The sequence below is a fragment of the Vicia villosa genome, linkage group LG1 (assembly GCF_029867415.1).
Source record: "Vicia villosa cultivar HV-30 ecotype Madison, WI linkage group LG1, Vvil1.0, whole genome shotgun sequence".
Lineage (NCBI taxonomy): Eukaryota > Viridiplantae > Streptophyta > Magnoliopsida > Fabales > Fabaceae > Vicia > Vicia villosa.
Window position 1 is genome coordinate 114,206,779 of NC_081180.1, and position 21,563 is coordinate 114,228,341.

General features: G+C 33.6%; 2 protein-coding genes across 2 annotated transcripts; one reads left to right on the plus strand and one right to left on the minus strand.

Annotated features, from left to right (window-relative positions):
* Positions 1-3,722: 3,722 nt before the first annotated feature.
* Positions 3,723-4,274, minus strand: LOC131614804 (monothiol glutaredoxin-S11-like). The gene has a single exon (XM_058886356.1). The coding sequence runs from the start codon at positions 4,206-4,208 to the stop codon at positions 3,909-3,911; it is 300 nt and encodes a 99-aa protein (XP_058742339.1). The 5' UTR covers positions 4,209-4,274; the 3' UTR covers positions 3,723-3,908.
* A 12,848-nt stretch (positions 4,275-17,122) lies between these two features.
* Positions 17,123-18,825, plus strand: LOC131652092 (large ribosomal subunit protein uL1-like). The gene is made up of 4 exons (XM_058921868.1): positions 17,123-17,159; positions 17,251-17,360; positions 17,826-18,125; positions 18,598-18,825. The coding sequence occupies exons 1-4, from the start codon at positions 17,123-17,125 to the stop codon at positions 18,802-18,804; spliced, it is 654 nt and encodes a 217-aa protein (XP_058777851.1). The 3' UTR covers positions 18,805-18,825.
* Positions 18,826-21,563: the final 2,738 nt, after the last annotated feature.

The following is a 21,563-nucleotide window of genomic DNA, read 5'->3' on the forward strand; positions in this document are numbered from 1 at the left end:
GTCTTCTTTAACTTAGAATTTTTTCTAAGTATTTAGCTAGTTAATATATTAACATCCCTTATTTAATCGATTAACTATGTCTATGCTTGAAGCAAACCTTGCATTTTTCATAAGGATAATCGATTTTACCCTATTTGGTTAATCAATTAACCATTCTAATTTTAAAATAAGTTAATCAATTAACCTTTTTAGTTAATTGATTAACCTATTTTTTTCGCATAATTTTTAAATGTTATGGAATGGTTAATCGATTAATATCATAAGGTAAACCCATTAACCTCTGTATATTTTGAAAAAATATTGAACCATTGATATACCTCTTCATCTCCAATACTCATGAAACCTTTTAATATCATTGCATGATTTCATAATTATTTTTCAACCATTGTTTATGAAAATTTAAGGGGCACGTGGTTCATTATTAATAAAAGGATTTTTAAATTCAAATACACCTTTTTAATGAACATTATTCCAATCTTTTTCAAGTGTCTGTAAAATTCGACAGAAATTTTTTCCTTCATAATTTTCATTCATATTCAAAAAAAAAAAATTGAGAAACACTTGAGCACTTAAATGTTTATATCATCTTTATTTGTTCATCGAAAGAGAAGATTGAAATTGTCAATATTTCCGAAAAGAAGCAAAGTTATCAAATTATCAAAGTTGCTGCAAAGTCTACTTATTACACATTCTATGTTTATCATTAAATTTTCACCAAGTGTGTGACGATTCTTTATTTATAAGAAAGTGTTTTACTTATTATAGGTTGTTTCAAATAGGAAAGGTTGTTTTTCTAGTTATTGAAAAAGTTCTTTGACTCAGGGTGATTTAAAGTCCACCATAGTTGTTGGTGTTTGGAAATCAAGGAAGTGGTGTGCTTCTTTATTATTTTTCTGCAGTTTACTTCTCAAGTTCATTGAAAGATATTCAAAAAAATTAAGAACATAAGAACCATCATCTAAAACCGAGAAAAATATATCAACCCTAATTCACCCCCTCTTAGGTTGTGCACTCTATACTTATATCTTCCTCATCCTTGGAACATCTTCATGCATATGGATTTCCAATTTTAAGTGCAGTATCAACGTGCTAGGAGGAATAGGTGTTTAAGATGACGGATCTCCCTCGAACACACGAGCGTTGTGGATCTTAGTAATGACAATAAGGTATGATATAATAATACCAAAATATTTAGTACTCCATGTTATAACGGTGTACTGTCCATTTCGTGATGATAACTACTTAGGTCGCCAATAATTCTGTGTTTGGAGTTCAGCTTACTCCGCCTCGATCTAGTAATTCTGATGTGATATGATCTTCGCACATCACTCATAGGTTTTTCATCTCATGGAGAAGGTGCGCCAGTTACAGATCTATTCCAGAATTTGTTACGGTAAAGATTGTGTTAATGATGAATAATCAAAGTGATGCACAATTAGGAGGTTGATCAAGAGTCTCCAATAGGGTAGTGAAAGTAATTAGTCCCATTCTCCAGCAATTTAGATACGAATTTGAATTCAGATCTAGGATCATTTGTTTATTTCACTTTGTGGAGTACTCATGGGAAATAGAAATCCAGAATTTTGAGGAATCGAAGTTGAAATGATGCTTGATCGGATCGAACACGACGAATCATCATGTTCAATTCTAAATGTTCCTGATTTGATGACCTAAGAATGTTACAAGCTGGTGAATTAAAGAGCAAACATGAAATAGTGGAAAATGCACCAGTTTGAAGTCGATTCCGATAGACAACACCACTGTTTTTTTAGAACCAGAATTGATTGTAGTCGGTTGAAGAGGAATCTCGAATATGTGGTGCATATCTCTAATACAACAGCGTGTGATGGACCTACAAGGTTAACACTCTGACATCCAATTCGGTTCAAGTTTCAAGATGAGCGTAGTGAAAAGTGGAGATCACAAAGTGTACCTTCACTACTACAAAAAACACATTCCACCTCGGACGCGAAATGCATTTAACACCGGCTAAAGAAGCGAGGTAACGATGGACGTCATGAAAGGTATTAACTTTACCTGTCGATTTTGAAAACACCAAGGGGAAAATACTTATGCACATGGGTTCGAACCCTAACTTCAACACTTTTAATATTTTTAAAACTAGCGCATCAAACCTCTCGATTTATGAATAACACCGAAGGGTAAGATTGATATTTTTTTTAAATTTGTTACAAACTACATAATTATTTAAATTAATTTTTTACTCATAATATTACATTGTTTAAACCGAATATTTTTGTAAATATGTATAACAAATTTGGAATCTGATTCATCGTCTTTACTATTGGTGAAGATCGGATGTTGAATTTTCGTTTTATTGAAATACCGGGGAACATGAAAAGTTGGAAGCAATATATTCCAAATCCCTTTTGCATTTATTTGTTTCTAATGTAAACCTAGAAAATGGTTAGTTAAATGAATGAATATATGATTATTGAAGAGCACCGTAAGAAAATTGATTATTGAAGAACACAAATCTTAAACACAATTTATTTTCTGCTCTTGTAATCCATCATAGAGAACTTTACCAAGTTTTTTATGCTTCACAGTTTTAATTTTATATGTTTCATTAGCAATTATTGATATTCATAATGCTTTTATAATGGATATCTGTTAGGTTTCACGCGGATCGCTAATGGAAGTGTCTTGAGCGTTGATACTCATGAAATGGACGATACAACATCACTAAGAACTTTACATTATTACAATGGAAGTACTTTACTAATGGAAGGATGTTGATCAATATTCTCGATTATCGTGGCAAAATTATTCCCTCAGTTTCTGACATGAACGGAGGTAAAAGGTGTATAATTTTTTTTAACATTACATTGTTTACACATAATAATAAATTACATTATTACAACAAATGCAGTGTTATCATAGTAGTTGTTGTTCTTGAAGAATAAACATCTTTGCTCTAATCCAGATCCTGTTGGATACATTTTGTGCTAATTATTTTAAAGTTCTATGGAATGCGTGCAAGTAAGGAAATATCTGTTTCAAACATTATAAATGTTTTTTCTACACTTGCAATCCATCATTGAGAACTTTTCAAAGTTTTTTTAATTTCTAAAATTTCATTATCTAGAGCAAGTGTTATCAAGGCAAATGCTTTCACAAGAAAGATATATAGTGGTGGACATAGATAGTTTCTTGTAGATTGATGTCTAGGCAACATCTTGAGTGTTGGTCATTTAAGAATGTAGAGTAGAGATGGTAGCTATGTAACAAATTCTCTCGATTATTAAAAAAAAAACAATGGGAAACGTATTCTCTATTTTAAATAGAAAATATAAAATAAAATAAGTAAATCCCCCGGTTTTAGACTACATTGTTTACACGGAATATTAAAATAATCTAGATTCATCATCATCGCTACAATTCTAGATTTTGTTGCATATAACTTTTCAAAGGTTGAACAACCTTCTTTGTTTAACTTGGAAGCATGAATAATTTTCTGCACTTGCAATCTATCACTAAAAATTTTTCCAACATTCTTTAAGAAAGAGTTATTCCAAAAATATAACACCAACACCATTATGTGAGATAGATTGCAAGGGCAGAAAAAAATATTTTTTTTAAAGATAGAAGAACATTGAAGATTTTTAATAATATTATAAATTTATAATAATATTCTTGAATGACTTGATATTAATAATATTATGAATTTATAGAAGAACATAGAAGAACATTCTTGAATGACTTGATATTAATAATGTTATAAATTTATAATAACAACAAAATATTTACATGCATATATAATAATAAAAATGAAAGCACTACATTAATATATATTAATTTAACCCAGCTTGCTATTTTCTTCCATTATCTGCAGGAACAACGAGTAATTTGCACTTGTTCTTAATAGTCAAGCTAATCAAAGTAAGTTAAAATCGATATGGCCTCAGCAGTGGAATGAGTGAACCCCTTAAGTGAAGGGACATTACTTCATTGGTAGACCCCACAAGCTTTCCTCCTATGAACACTGCAGGAACAGGTGCATTACAACCCAACTTAGTTATAGCTTTCTCCATTTCCTTCCCTTCTGGGTCTTTGTCAATTTCATGAATCACAGGGTACACTCCAATGTCTTGAAAAAGAATGTTCACTGCATAACACATGCAACAAGAACTCTTTGTGAAAATCACCACACCCTTTTCTGTAGCCAACCTCATCACTTTCTCCATCTTAGTATAACTGATTTCAAATAAAATGGAGAAAGTGATGAAGTAATGTATAAAACTATATGTATGTGAGGCTTGAGGTTATTTGAAATAAGCTAGTATGGTAAGCTATTTATAGAGACGACAAAACTTAGCTTAGTAAGGGGTTTGAAAAAAGTTAAAGTACTTTTTAGATGCCCAATGACTTTGGAGATATAAAGACCTATATGCTACTTTAGACTGAATATATTGAAAGACAGTATTTACTTATGCAAATGCTGATATGCTATATATTATATGTTACGACTTTTCTCAACAATGACAGGTGAAAAAATAAAAATGTTCCGAAGACCAAGTTAGTGCTATTCGTTTTGTGTCATTAGGCGTGTACCACCATTGGCCGTTAGTTAAAAACATGCACACACTTTATAATGCAATGAAGTGAAAAAAGAATCAATCAGAAAAAAATATCAAGTAACAAGAGGTTATGTGTGAATTTGAAAATATCAAGTGTATCAAGGAGATGAAAGCAGGCATAACAATTAACTTGTCATCAGTAAAAGCAATAGGGATTTTTTACTGCTATGCCACTTATTTGAAAATTATATACCAATATGTCACAAGTTAGAAATTTTTTCCAAAGTGTCACTTTTTCAGTTGGAGTTCGGCCAATGCATGGACGACCCTGTACTGTTCTTTTTTTTTTTTTCTAGTTGGGGTTCAGCCAACCCTTGGCCGATCCTGAACTGAAACTTTTTTTTCTTCATTTTTTTCTTTGAAATAATTAAATAATGTTTTTTTAATTTATTAATTAATTATTTAAATTATTAATTGAATTTAATATAATGCTCCCCAATCAATTTCAATAAATATTCATCAAAATTGAATCCGTGACTGACTCGATTAAATTAAATTATGTAAAATAATGAAATAATTTATTTCTTAATATAAATAAATATTAATATTGATTTATTGCTTAATTAAAACATCAATCATCTTAAAATAATTAACTAATTAAATATTAATGTTTATGTATTAACTAGAGAAGAATACATTTAAATATAGAAATCACATTTGGTATTTTTTTCTGAGGAATCAATTTTAGTGGCTAGCTCAATTTTATACGTTTGGTTATGTGGTGATATTAGTTGATTTCAATATGATTAATTTTAATAAAATTGATTTTGGTTAAAATTGTTTATTTGATTTTTAATAGAATGAATTTTGATAAATTGGTTATGGTTAAAATTGTGTTTGAGTTCACTTTTTAGTAGTCATAATTGATTTAAAAATATTTAGTTGATTTTAATTTTTACCGTCAAAATGAATTTTAGCTTAAGATATATTGCTTGCTCGCATCGTAATTTCTATATTTAAATGTATTATTCTTTAATTAAAATAGTTAATTAATGAATAAAAAATAGTTAATTAGTTCAATATCAGATTCATTATTTTACATAATTTAATTTAATTGAATCAGTATCAGATTCAATTTTGAGGAGCATTTATTGGAATTGATTGGGGAGTATTTATTTAAATTCAATTAATAGTTTGAATAATTAATTAATAAATAAATAAACATTATTTAATTAATCCAAATTAAAAAAAAAAGAAAAAAAGTATCTGTTCAGGGTCGGCCAAACCCCAACTAGCAAAAAAAAAAAGCAGTATAGAATCGTCCATGCATTGGCCGAACCCCAGCTGAAAAGTGGCACTTTGGAAATGTTTTTCCGACTTAAGGCATATTGGTATATAATTTTCAAATAAGTGGCATAGCAGTAAAAAAATCAACAAGAGATTATGTGTGAAATTGAAAATATCAAGTATATCAATGAGATGAAAGCAGGCATAACAATTAACTTGTCAAACAGAGAACATGCTTAAAGAAACCAACCACCTCAAAAGAAAAATATAATAAAGAGTCTGACATCAAAAGCACTAAAGACGAAGAAACACGCCAGAGCTCCCCAACCAAAGATCAACTAAAGCGAACATCGATTTTCACCTAAACATCGAACATCAATTTCCACCTAAACATCGAGCATACACTAAAGGGAGTGCGAAGACACTAATGTCGTTTTTGGCTTGGATGTAAGATAAGATTCTCGAGTCAGACGAAGAATGCACATGAGTTACCCACAAACCTACCACACTGTTTCCACCCAAAAATATGCTCATATCTTCCATGTCCTTCGAAGTCACTGAATTACTTGAGAACACTATATCATTGTGAGCTTTTCAAATTGACCAAATCTTGACATTTCAAATCGAAAACAAACCTCCCCTAATTCTGACATACCACCAAGAGTAAAGAAAATCTGAAAAAAAGAGTCATTAGTTCTCTAGGTAAAATCAAGCACTAACACCGCCAACTAAAAATCCTATACTAAACTAATTAAACTATCTCACAAGACACTAAAAGATGAGATGACAACTCAATGGTCTACGACGAGAACAAATAGATAAAATTCCTTAAATTCAAAGGGATCCCTCTCTTCAAAAAATTCTACCAAATAAAAATATGATCCAGAAGGAGCAGCTAGAAAAAACAATTATTACGGAGGGTACATATAGCAACATATCCTACTAAACACATAGATAAATCCAAGAAATAATATTGCATGGTCTCACATCCTTCTTTGGTGCCCCTTCCTCATATACCACCCATTGTTCCATTAGGTAGTAGGACCCATAAGAGTAAGGTTAAAGATCTAATTATCTCTAAGTCTCTAGAGTTCCTTGCAATTAGGAGACTAAACATTCTGATATCTCTACCTCTCTGGTTCATTCTCTTTGGGGGAGCTCTTTCAGTTACTAGAGTTTTTCCCTGTCTATTGGTTATAGTGGTGGCCTTCTTTCTATTCGGTGAATCTCGAAAGGGTCTTTCTTGTTTTCTTTTGCAGGTCCTGTTTATCTTGGGGTTTGTCTATAGTGGGGGGTTTCCAAGAATAAGTGTGTGGATATTAATATTTATTCCAATTGCAGCCATAATGAGAAGAGGGATTTTTGTAGAGATTTACTTCTTAGAAGGACCTCTCTTTAGGATAATGTGTGGTGTGTTATGAGGGATTTTAATTCAATTTGTTCCCCTTTTGAGAGGTTTGGCGGTGACACCTCTGAACATCGGGCTGGGGATTCGATATGTGTTGAATTTAGTAATTTCATCTTCCAGATGGAGTTATGGGATCTTCCTTTTTTAGATAGGAGTTTCACTTGGTTCTATCCTGGAGTTAGGTTTGTTATTCGTCTTGATATGATTCTTATTTCTAAGGATTGGTGGGAGTTATTGGGGACTACTTCCCAGTGGGCTCTGCCTAGAGATGCCTCTAATTATTGTGTGATCATTTCAGGTATTCCAACTAGTTGTGGGGGCCAAAACCTTTTCGGTTCAATAACCATTGGCTCTCTCATCCTCAGTTACCTGAAGTGGTCTTTGGTAGTTGGTCTATCTCGTTGTCCTTTGGGTGGAAAGCCTTGATCCTTAAAGATAAAATTAAAGCCCTCAAGGGGGCCTTGAAAGTTTGGAACCGTCAAGTGTTTGGTACTCTCAACTCCTAGATTGAGTCCCGTAGAAAGGTGGAGAGTTCTCTTGATTCGAGAGTTGAGGTGGGTGGCATCTCTGAGGAAGAAGTGGTTGTGAGGAGATGCCAATACAAGATTTTTCTATGCTTGTATTAAGAGGAGGAGTAGGAGGAATTTTATCCCTGCTCTCAAGGTTGAGGATGGTTGGATTGAAGGGTTCTCTAAGATCTACCGGGTTGTGGTAGATAATTTTTCTAACCACTTTAAGGAACCTTATGATGATCGTCCTCGATAGATGAGATCTCCTTCCGTTATATCTCTAAAGAGGATAAAGCTAATCTAACTGTGACTTTCCTCTTATGTAAGATTGATCTAGTGTTCTCTCTTTATGATGGTAACAAGAGTCCTGACCCTGACGAGTTTAATTTATCTTTCTTTAAGAGGTTTTGGCCCTTAACCGGTGATGATCTTGGTTTGATGTTTGCTGTGTTCCATCATTTTACCACTCTTCCCCGTAGCCTTTCCTCAATCTTTGTTACTTTAGTTCCAAAGGTTGATTCCCCTCCTCACTTGGGGATTTCATACCTATTTCTTTGGTTCGGTCTTTCTATAAGATCCTTTCCAAAGTTTTGGTTTCTAGGCTATCCAATTTCTTGGATAAGCTTAACTCCCCTAACTAGTCTTCCTTTCTCAAAGATCGACTCTTTGTGGATGGGGTTGTTGTTGTGAATGAGGTTGTGGATTTTCCCATACGTGTGTGGCAATCAACCTGATCCCACAGATTTCTTGTGTAAGGGATTGCCATTAGATAAGCATTGCTTGGAAAACTCTAAAATTTGCCTGCGAGTATCAGGACACCCTGCCCAATCAACATCACTATAAGAACTCAACTGAAGAGAAATTCCAACCGAAAAGAATAATCAGCGGTGAGAGGCCCCCCTTAAGTAGCAAATTATACGACAAACCGCAACCAAGTGAAGATGGTGAGGAGAATGCATGAATTGACTTACTTGTTGAACAATAAAAGATATGTCAGGGCGAGTAATAGTCAAGTAGTTAAGGCTACCCACAAGTTGTCGATACAATAAGGGATCATGCTAAAGATCACCATCACTGATCCGCTGTCGCACGTGGGTCAAAAACGAGTTATTTTTAAAAATTGTAGTAACGACGATAACGGTAACTCGAATATCGTCTCACAAGGATTCTTGAATTTACTAACCGAAATCGAAATTGGGGGGGTTTGGTTTGGTGGTCGAAAAAGTGATTATCAAAAGCAATTATTGAAATAGGCTGTTTTTGTTAAATAAGTGATTATGGGATAAGTCAATCTACCGATTCGATTCCTACCAATCATCGATTATTATAATATCACTTTCCTAAGCGGATTCCATTCCCGTTCGATTACAATATAATTGACAAGCTCAACAATATTATATGAGTTATATTTCCCGTTTGTCGTATTAAGCATTCGGTTAAACATGCAGCGGATTAACGATTAAGCATGCGGTAAAACGCGAATAAATTGGGAACATAGATCAATCGAACCAAACAATCTACTCTATGAATAATCAGATTAAGCAAATGATAAACACACAGTCGAATTGAAGGAATAGGAATTAAGCAAAATTATATTAATCTCATAGTAAATTGGAACCTGAATACGACAGATTAACCCTTGTAATTAGTTCTCCATTACAAACGTACAAAGCTTTCAAAATTATTTGGTGAAAAGTGTATGGTGACAATGAACAGTAGCGGCCAGCCCTAGGTACATCAGCCAAAAAATTTTTAGACCCAACTGGGTCAAATTACAAAACCCAGGCCTACTACTTAACGACCCAAAAACTGAAAATAAAATAGTGCTGCAGCTTCAAACGCAAATCTGGAAAATATATATTCCGAATCTGACATCGACTCCAACACGAAAGTCGTAGCTCTCTTTCTTAGCTTTTCAGCGATTATTAAAACGCCTCAATCGGACTCCCGAAACTCCAGTTATGATCGTTTCCGTGCAGACTGCTAAAGCTGAAAAATAAAATACGAAAATCAAATAAGGGTAAAAATAAAATAAATTATGAAAACACATTAAAACATAAAAATAATCAAAACAAACCAAGGATATACTTGAGTACAAACATGGAAGGACGTGCATAAAAATTCACTAATCAATCACCACGGTGATATTTAACATTAACTTCAAGAGGAGTATCTGCCAGATTAACAGATTCGAGACCGCCCATAGAAATCAAATTTGTAGCATACTTGTGTTGTTGAAGAAAGATGCCCTTGGATGTAGAATGAACCTTTAGACCCAGAAAATAATGTTGATTACCTAGATATATTATATGAAAAGAGGCCTGTAACTGTTGCTTAAGTCGTTGAATGGAAGCATGGTCAGAACCAGTAATAACTATATCATCAACATACAAAAGAAGCAGAACAATACCTGTAGATGTGCTATGAATAAATAAAGAGGAATCATATTGAGTCTAAGTAAAGGAGAATCCAAGTAGAGTGGATAGAAATTTCTCGTACCATGCTCTAAGTGCCTGTTTCAAACCATATAAGGAGAGTTTGAGCTTGCACACGCCTTTAGAGAAAGAGGATAAGCCTTGAGGTGGAGTCATATAAATATCTTCTGTTAGGTCACTGTGAAGAAAATATTTTTTTACATCCATTTGATGAAGAGACCACCCACTATAAGCAGCTATAGAGATGATTGTGCAAACATTTGTCATTTTGGCAACCGGTGCAAATGTCCCATCATAATCAATTCCATAGTCCTGATTATTTTCTAAAGCAACCAAACGATTTGTGTAATGGTTAAGGGACCCGTCAGAAATCAATTTAACATAATGCACCCATTTTCAACCTATAGGTTTAACATCAGGAGGACAAGAAACAATATCCCATCTAAAATTCTCAGAAAGAGCTTGAAGCTCTTCAATAATTACTTTTGTCCATTGTTGAAAGTGTTCTTGGGTAAATATTTTTGATATATCTTATCCACAGGGATTGGTTTAATATCACTTCCGTTCTATAGTCAGATTATTTTGAGTGAGTAAAAATAGTTTGTTTTGTTGTATTATTCTAAATTTGCTTTTAACAATTATTAAAACCAAAATGGTGAAGATTGGTTAACAGTGAAAGAGATATGTTGAGATTTAGGATTCATCAACCTATTCCTATGCAATTTACTAATTAAATCACGAGTTAACCATCGTTTGAATTATTATCTTCACTTACCCTCAAACTTGAGCTCATGTATGATGATCAAGTAAGATAATCTTTCACCGCTATGAGATTCGATCTCTTAGAATATCAATATCGATAAGAGTAATAAAGCACAATAATTATGAAAACTCATTCATAATTCCATCTCTGCAATTATGAATGAATCAATATAGTAACCTAGGGCAAAAGTTTTAATCTTTTCTTTCGATCAAAGATTCAACAATAATTTAACATAAAAACAAGGTTTCTTATTGATAATAAATTCTAACAATTGTTCACAGGAATTAATCAATGGTATTGCATGATCATAGGTTTACTACTACCTTAAACTCAACACAAGAGGATTAGCTCTCCATGGATATGAAGAGCACACAAAGTTTGATTGAGGTATTCATCATGATCAAGATAATCTCTTCAATTGATGTAGAATCCACCTTCAATTGTTGCTCTCTACTGTAGAATCAGAGTCCTCTCTCAATTTTGTTCACCAAAAATTGCACATCCATAATGACGGTAATGGTTTCTATTTATAAGAAAAATTCCGGATTTTTCGTGCCCGCGGCGCGGCCTCAATTCACAGGGTTTGGCGTGGCGCGTCACTTTACTCCCGCGACGCGACCTTGCTTTAACTTGCCCTTTTTGCTTTGTTTCTAATTCTTTCAGCTTGCTTTCCTCTTCATGCTCTTGTAAATCTACTTTTCAGCTTCAAGCCTTCATCAATAGCACCCCAAGTGATTCGATTTGCTTCACAATTTAAACTAAACTTGTAAAGTTCAATTCTTACTGAAAAACTCATACAACTATCACAATTTGCTTAAGTTTGGAGCTGAAACTAGTCATACTAACACATGAAAATACCATAAATTTACTCCTAACATCCATCACACATCTTTAACAGCCAATAAGTAGGAATAGATATGCTAAAGAGTGTGGCAGTGAGAGAAATATGTGAGGAATCATACCTGTATGGTGAATATCTATCTGGTGCGCGAGATAATCGACCAAAACGTCTTGGTTCAACCGGTACAAAATCAGGCGGCGGTTTAGCGTCGGGAAGGGGTGTGAGAACCTGCCGTCTGTTTTTTCTGACATATAGATGACCTGGTTTATAACGTTTTATAGATTGAGGCATAATAGAAAACATAGGAAGAGTAACAATATCATTAATGACAGGAGAGACACAAGGAAACATAAACTGATTATCAAAAAATGTCACATTCATAGAAATTCAAAAATGATGGTTAGTGACATCATAACACACAAATCTTTTATGAGAGATACTATATCCCAAAAATGCACATTAAACGGACTGTGCTCCAAGCTTATGCCTTTCAAAACAAGGTAAGTGAGCAAAACACACACACACACACACTCAAAAGTATGTAAAACATTATAAGCAGGATGAATTTTAAAAAGATAAAAGAAAGGAGAATCAAGATCAATAATCGTAGAAGGAAGACGATTGATCAAGAAGACAACTTTGGAAACATCCTCCACCCAAAATTGGGATGGTACAAAAGCTTAGAGAAGTAAGGTGCATGTTACATCAAGAAATTGACGATTCTTACATTTTGCCATACCATTTTGTTGAGGGTTATTAGGACAAGATCATTAAGACAACATGCCTTTTTGTTGAAGGTATTCCAAAACTTATGAGACATGTACTCACCACCAGAGTCAGAATGAAATTTTTTAACACTTGCTTGAAATTAAGTTTCAACATATGCCAAAAATTTCTTAAACATAGAAAACACTTCAGATTTAGAACGGAGAAAATATATCCAAGTAAAATGACTATAATCATCAATAAATATGAAAAAATATTTATAGTACGCATGAGAAACTACAGGAGATATTCCCCATACATCACTATGAATCATCTCAAAATAAGCGGAGGCACGGTGAGCATCAGACGGAAAAGGAAGTGTTTTACTTTTAGCCAATTTGCAAACAAAACATGAAACAGAGGCATTAGAAATAATATTTTTATTTCCTAACAAACCAGTTTTACATAAATGAGACAATACATAAGAGTTTGGAAGACCCGATTTTCTATGCCAATCCTCATAAGAATTCAAAACGTTATTACACCCAAGAGATAAGTATTAGAAATAAAATGTATTGGAAATAATCTTCCCAGTTTAGGCCCCTTGGCGATCACCTTCCCTAACACCTGCTCCTGCACAAGACTACTAGGATTAGAAAAGTTAACATCATAATTTTTATCTACCAACTAACCAACAGACAATAAATTGGAAGCAAGTCCAGGTGATACAAGAACATCCTGAAAGTCAAAGTTTATGTCGCCAACATTAGTGATAGATAAAGTATTACCATCATGATAAGATTGTAAATTGTACAAATATTCAGAGGAACCCGTCATGTGACTGGATGCATTAGAATCAAGAAACCATGGACGAGAAACATTAGAAGACTTACCCTTAATTTCTAAGGTCGAAAGAGTAGAAAGTACCATTTGTTGAATCAATTCAGGCTGTATAGCACCTCCATTAGAAGGACCAACTGCAGAATTTGTAGTTGCATAGAGTGCTTGCACCGAACGTTATGTTGGTCGTGGAGGACGTGTTGAACACTCAAAGATAATCTGTCCCTGCTGCATGCAATAATTACAACACTTCTTATTGCAACTACGAGCAATATGACCAAATCGTTTGTAGGAGAAGCAATGGACTTGTCTTATATTACAATATTTACCTATACTTTGAGCCGCATATGCAACAATAACTGGCTCGAAAATGACAGCATCATGAGACATGACGCCTTGAGTAATAAGACGTTGTTCCTCCCTTAGAAGTTCTCCAACACAAGTATCTAAAGAAGAAACAGGATTCCTATTCAGCAAGGAACCTCTGACAACTTCAAATTCTAGACGAAGCTTCATGAGAAATTGATCTCGGCTACTTGTGTTATAGACCTCTTGGATAACCGTGAGAGAAGTCTTGGGAACATTGGCATGTATAATAGCATAGTGTTCAATTTAACGATCTATTATATATATAAGGTAGCACTACTGTAGTATTATTATTAATTTAAAATGTTTATATGACGGGACATGTAAGTCATGGTAAGTGGAACACCGCCGATGGAGTCAATCTATCTCCAACCATACCAAATAGAATATGTTATCCATATTTATGGTGACCGTAGTGTCACGAATCCAAAAACATTATCTCGTAGGTCTAAGCCTCTCAATTATTCTCACATTCATGAGGCCTAGACATTAAGGTTAAATCAAGAAAGTCACATGCCCTTAATTGCATATTATGTGATGTTTTGTAGCTTTCAATATATAAGTTGATCAATTTTATTACGACTATCATTTCATGTAGATGAAATCCAATGAGAAAAGTAGTTTATCATCCCACATTATTTATTGTTAACAGGAAAGAAACCATAGGGTGTGGGGCATTTTGTTTACAATGACTCAATGAGAGTAAACATAATGTCTCCCTAAGATTTTTTTTACTAAAACAAGGACCCTACGCCTAATGGCGTTTGCCACATACTACCCACAAAAGTAAAAGCGTAGTCGAAGTACACTAAATAAGCCCGAAAGGAGTTTTAGTTAGGGGGTGCTTAAAACCAAACCAACTCAATAGAAAACCCCAAACCAAACCAAACCGAAACCGCAAAAAACCGTATTTGGTTCGGATTAGTTTGAGTTATTTTTTAACAAAATCGCACGGTTCGGTTCGGTTTGCGGTTTGTATTTTGTAAACCGAACTAAACCGAATCAAACCGCATTATGTTACAACCTAAATTTTACTTAACTCACATCCAACCCAAAATTAAACCTATTATACATTAGCCTTATGATTACGAACAATTTTCTCATCCTTACACATATAATTTCAGTCCCGATCTTCTTAAATCTCTAATAACATTATTTCACCTTCTTTGCCACATACATCTTCCCTCTTCTTCTATAATCTTTACTCTCCTATATTCTTTCTTTTTTCACCTTCTCATTTTTAATGTAAATTTTCCGTATTTCAGTTTCATTTTTATCGCACATCTTCTTCTCTAATCTCTCAACACTTTTTCTTTTTGTTTTTCACCTTCACTAATCTTTCGTCTCTTCTATTTTTTTTCATTATAATAATTTTTATATTGTTTTATGCTATTATTTTATGTTTAATATTCCACTTTTGTCTAATTTAATTTTTACATATTAAATGAAAAATCGCTGTCAAAATATGACGAGTTTTGTTGTTATTTGTTAGTGTATGAATGTCTAAATATAAAATTATGTTGTCATATATATGTGTATGTATGGCTCAATAAAATATTTGTAAAAAACCGAACCAACCGAACCGAACCAAACCGCATTAGTTTGGTTTGGTTTGGTTCGGATGTTTTTTAAAAGCCAACTGAACCAAACCAAACCGCACTATTTTTTCTCTTGCGGTTCGGATGATTTTTTTCGTCAAAACCGTCCAAACCGCACTGCGAGCACCCCTAGTTTTAGTTGCAAACTGTGTTTCCCTATCATCATACGAATTTGTTATTCCAAAACTTTATCATTATTAGTATAAATCATACCAATCATAAGTTTTAACTTGTTCAAATAATCATCACATTTAGCAAAACCTATACTCACCAAATTTTATGTGAGGTCAATATTTTTGTTACACGATACAATGGATAGAAACTTAATCACACATCATCATTGGATAGAAATATTCATCTTACTTTCCACTCACTAGTGCAAAAAGATTAATATAATTATAAAATTTACACCCATTATACTAAAAACGGGTGTAAATGAGAAATGCGGTGACAATTTTGTAAATAAAATATCATTTTAAGTATTATTATGTGACAATATACACCCTATTTTCTAAAAACGGGTTTAAATTAAAAATATTATTATAATCAAATTTCAATTACTCCCTTTAATTGAAAAAAGGGTGTAAATTTAAATAAACTACAAATTTTTATTTAATTTTATAACTCAAAATATGTAATCTATGTTACATGTTAACAAATAATTTAAATATTATTAACAAATTAATGAAAATTTAAATTTATAAGATAATTTAAACATTATTATGAATATTAATGGTATAATAAATTGAATATAATAATCTAATTTCATTCTAAACCCAATTTTCAGAAACTCTCGTTCTAAACCCCAGTTTTCAACAAATTTCACCGAAAACAGAATCGAAGAAGAAAGTCGCATCGGAATTTTCAACGAATTTCTGAGTTCTTCTCATAGAGAATCAAAACCCAGTTTCATCGCATTTCACCAAACCCTTTTCACCATCGCAGTGACGACAACGAAGCTGAAGAATGTTCACCATCGCTCATTTCACAGGACGACATCGCATTGGTAAAACGAAGGTAGGTGTTTATACTTTGAGCACATGCATTGGTAGCTGAAGAATTAGGGTTTTATACTCCTGAAAATGGACTGTTGGTTCAGAAATTAGTTCCTATTGTTTGAATGTCTTGTGTTCTGTATGATTATTTTAGTAAATTTAAGCATTACTAGTTATTCAGGAAGTGAAATTGTTTTGAGTGAGCTTTTCTTGAGTCTTAGGGATCATTTTTACAGAGTCAGATTTTGGGTTGTCTTGTAGTGTGATTTCGTGTTGTTTTGCGGTTTTCCGCAGGGTGAGAATAGAAGTTATTGTTGTGGGTTTTGCAGCGTGTGAATCTCGGTTCTGCAAGGGTGTGAAATGGGTTATTTGCTGCAGATGAAAAAATCTCCATGTTCTCTGTGTTGTCGGGTCAATTATACAGTGAAAGGAACCGCAACTTGTACGTGTGAAGCCAGAGAAAAGCTAGGGCGTGGGAATGGACTGAGTGGTTAGGTTCAGTACTTGAGCTCATGAGAAGTGAGTTGGATGAAATGAAACTCCATTTTCAATTGCATAAACAAGCTCTTTAGAACCTAATGTTCTTGCCATGACCTAAATGTTCTCTTCTTTTTTTACAAAACAGGTTCTCAAAGGAAGCCTCAAGAACAAAGGCAATGACGTGAAAAGCTTGGACAATTGCGATTGTGTATTTTATGAAGATGTTGAAGGCTCACAAGATGTTCGGAATCCAACCGTATCTGCATTAACTTTTGGCAAATCGACCAATTTAAGGTCTTCTAACCAGGACATCACTTGTTGCCATTCTTACTCGAGAATCCCTTCATTTGTGAAATGCCTTCAATTTCGGATCTGTTTTCTATAGTAACAGGTATTAACTTCTTCTCAATACTCAAGCTTATTTCTCCTCCATCTGTTTTATAACTAAGAGCTAAATTAACTTTAAAATTATTCATTGATAGACCGCTCTCGTTATTCACATCACAGAGAAAGATGGCTTGTCGGCAGTTATGGGCTTCAAGAGCTGCATCATACCTCAGGATCTCTGTCTTTCACAGAAGCTTCTCTTATGGTATGTAATCTCATTCTGTCACCTTCTTCTTTCATTTGTTTTTCGTAATACACTTAAGATCGTATCATGGCATTTCATTTTGCAAGTTTTGGATACAATCTGTAGATTGTAGATTTCGGTTCATGTTCTTCGATTTGATATTATTTATTATTTTTGGTATCACAGATTCAGCTTTCAAAGGAAACCCAGCAGCAGTGTGTTTATAAGAACAAGACAGAGACGATGAATGGTTGCAATCATTAGCTGCTGAGTTCAATATTTCTGAAACATGTTTTTTAACTCCAATTCATGGTACTTCTGTTCCTCGTTTTGGTCTCAGATGGTTCACTCCTACTACTGAGGTTAGGATCTAGCTTTTCATTATAAACTTTTCAATTCTCTTAAACATGGCTTATTACTATTATTAATATCATTTGGATCCTATTATATTCCAGGTTAAACTTTGTGGTCATGCCACATTAGCAGCTTCACACACTTTTTTCATCCGGTTTGGTCCATAACAATGTTATTGAATTTGAGACACTATTTGGAATTTTAACTGTCAAAAAGATCCCTTCGACCGATGCTACCGGTACACCGAACTCGCAGAATGGTGATTCCAAGGACAAAGGAAGGAAGTTTGTTGAAACTATTGAGCTTCAAATTGGCCTCAAGAACTACGATCCACAAAAGGATAAACGTTTCAGCGGCTCCGTCAAGTTGCCTCACATCCCTCGCCCTAAGATGAAGATTTGTATGCTTGGAGATGCCCAACACGTTGAAGAGGTATACATCTTCTCCAATTGTTGAACTGATTTGTGAATATTTGATTTCGTGCTGCAATGTTATATCCCAATTTAACGCTGCTTCATAGTTTATAGCCTTTATATGCTTTCTAATTGTTACGAATTTGTGAAAATTATTGAAAAGATACAATGCTTCTGAAGTTATATAGCCCAATTCTGTAACCACTGTTCAAATAATTGTTGGCACCACCTTTAGGTTCAATAATTCTGGTTTTTTATTTTGTGCTTTAGTAGGAAGAGATTTTCCATGTAATGTATATAGACATTAGTTGTGTTTGTGAATGTAGGATTAGAAATGCCAAACAGCACCGTTGAACTTAATGATTTGAACAATGGTTTCAGAACTTGTTATCCATGTAACATGTTTTGAAAACACAACAATAATGCTCTTCAATAATTATCATTCCAGTTTTAGCGTAGTTATTTGTGTTAAAGTTAACTCGAATTTGCAGGCAGAGAAAATTGGTTTGGAGTCAATGGATGTTGAAGCTTTGAAGAAGCTCAACAAGAATAAGAAGTTGGTGAAGAAACTTGCCAAGAAGCACCATGCCTTCTTAGCTTCTGAGTCTGTCATTAAACAGATTCCCCGTCTCTTGGGTCCTGGTCTCAACAAAGCAGGCATGTTTTTATCCCCTGGCTTAGGATTTTGGATATTTTGAGAACATTTAGCACAGCTGTTTTGATCATTAGATATGATGTATTGGAGTCTTTTTATTTGTCACTTGTTATTTTATCTTTTGATTTTAAATACTAGCATCCTAAACATTTTGAGGATTTGGCATGGTTCGTCCAGTGAATTAACTTTAGATTAAAATGTTTATTGTGTCTTAACTTTAGATTACACAATTTGATTTCACAATTTTCAATTATGGCTAGTTGTTAATAACTCAGTCTGAGATAGTGTTGTTAACAACTCACATTTGGTTTCGTACACTACTAGCAAGTTTCTTTCTAATTCGGTGAAGCATATATTCTCCACAGGTTACTTATCAAACTCCACCTCGATTTCCTTTGGATGTAATTGAGAATATTTGCAGAGGAGCATCTGTGTTATTTCAACGGCTTGGCCTGCAAGATTTTGCACGAATTGATGGATGGTTTTTGCCTGATTCAGGTTGTAAGCTATCATCTTCTGAAAGTGACTTTGGAAGGTCTGAATCAGGTACCATAATATTCACCGACATCAACATGGTGAGATGATTTTCTCTCTTGGGGGGATATAGATAGTGGTTTACTACTAATTTTGGTTGTTCATTATTGCTGAATATATATTCGTTGCATATTTTAGATCAGTGGTATGGAACAAACAAGTTTTCTGTTTCAGCAAGCTTCTAAGGTATTTCTTGATGTGTCTGCCTCTTATATTTTCTCAATTTGTTATTTAAATAAAACTGTAGATGGACGTGGATTTTAGTGTTTCTTGCTTTTATCATTTTCTTTTTTCTTTTTGAGCAGTGAAACTGAGACAATGTGGAATTGGTGGAGTTGTCATTGGAACACAACAAGTTTGTTCGGCCTCTTCTTGACTATAGGTTTTTGACTTAGATGGTTTTTGTGAATTTGTTTGGACTTCATGTAAAATATATGATTTTGTTAGTTGTTCTTTGCTTCAGTTATCTAATCAGTTTTGTTAGTTGTTGTCAACTAATGAATACATTTTTGGATTGTATGTTGATATGCTTTTCTTGATTAATACATAATTGTCCCTTATTTTTATGTGTATGATTTTCTAGTATTTGAAATATTATTCTTAGTACTAGAAATATGAAGAAATGTGATAACTAAAATAGGGTGCAATGTAGCATATGAAATAGGGTGTAAATGAAATTAAATATAATATAATTTGTTCATTGTCATACCCCAAAATTTGCCCATGTTATTTTTCACACATAAAATCAGAACAAAAGACAAAGCTCCAAAACACACTCTCCTATACAAAAGCTCTGAATTAGGGTTTGATTAATTCAATGGAAAATCATTGAATCAATGGCTCAAGGTGGTTCCATAGGGTCACTAACATCCCAAAGTATCTCCATATAAAGTTTCAAGTCAAACAGAGCAAATTTAGTCCCTCAAATCCTGATTAGGTCAACAGTCGACTCTCAAGGGCAAAACAATCATTTCAAGTCAATATATAGTCAAAACTCAAGATATTTGGTCAACAACATCCTCATAACCCTAAAATCATCATTTGATCAAGGGTTGATCATGATGATGCAAGGAAAAATCAGGGAAGTCAAAAGTCAAGAGTTACTATTTTGGGCATGAACTAAAAAAGTCAACCAAACTTTGAAAATTCACCAAATATTCATACTTCATCAGAAAAATTCCCACCAAAGCTCATTTTGAAGAGAATTCATTCCTCTATCCAATGGTCCAAGAATCAGAGCCCATAGGTCAATGGTTTAAGAGATATGGCTTCATACATTATAGGTCCTTTTCAAAAGTCAACAAAAAGACATTTTTTTCAAAAGGTCATAAAATGAGAATGGAAAATGATTTTGATATAGGACCAAAGACATTGGTTAGAGGACTCTCTAAGGTTTCCAAAATGTCCTGGAACACTTCCATACCTCAAAAAATGAGAGAGATAGGCCTTGTCAAAGTTAGGCTATTTTGGAGGGAAAAATGTGAAGGAATTCAAATATTTTGCAAATAGGCCCAAGTTCTTTTGATCCAATCTTGCTATACAAGTCATTTAGAAGCTCCATTTGCCATGTCACGAATTATGGATGAATAATTGATTTTATATGATTTTTTTTATTCATTAAAAATACAAGACTAATCAAATATTTTGAAAGAAAATAGGAAAAGATGATTTTATTTTGTTTCTAATCAAATTAAATCATCATTTAAGTCATATATTTGATTCAGATTCGTGGTCAAGAGAATTGGAAGAAAAAGATTGAGATTTGGCCATAGTTAGAAATTTGCAAAATCAAATTCCAATCAAAGTTGCAAATCATGATTCAATGAGATTCTCTACAAATATGTTGACCTAAAACGTTCCAATATAAATACACAACTGATCCAAACCCTAAGGGAACGAGAAATCTGCAGTGCAAGAGTCAAAACCGAGTCCAAAAATTCAGAGAAATTTCAAAGTTGAATTCTGAGTTAGAAGCGAATTCAGAGCATTTCTTTGATCCAAACACATTCCTTGAAGATTGTTGAAGCTATCCAGACCATCACCATCAATTTACACGATCAGAATCAACCCCTAAGAAGCTCCACGGTTTGCTTTTCTTTTTCTTATCGATTCGCATTATACAAGCATCATTGATCATATTGGAATGCATATTTGTGTTTATCTCAATGTTCTGATTGTTTCTGGAGAATTAATTGTGTTCTTGTGATGTCTCGAGCGATATGCCATAGCTAGGGTTTGTGAGCTCGAAAGAGGGCTTCCTTGTTCAGA

Bases quoted from the DNA above. Each gene is read 5' to 3' on its own strand.
- LOC131614804 (XM_058886356.1), bottom strand. From the start codon at position 4,208: ATGGAGAAAGTGATGAGGTTGGCTACAGAAAAGGGTGTGGTGATTTTC.
- LOC131652092 (XM_058921868.1), top strand. From the start codon at position 17,123: ATGCCTTCAATTTCGGATCTGTTTTCTATAGTAACAG. The intron at 17,361-17,825 runs GTATGTAATCTC...CCACATTAGCAG, and splicing joins TCACAGAAGCTTCTCTTATG to CTTCACACACTTTTTTCATC. The intron at 18,126-18,597 runs GTATACATCTTC...TCGAATTTGCAG, and splicing joins ATGCCCAACACGTTGAAGAG to GCAGAGAAAATTGGTTTGGA.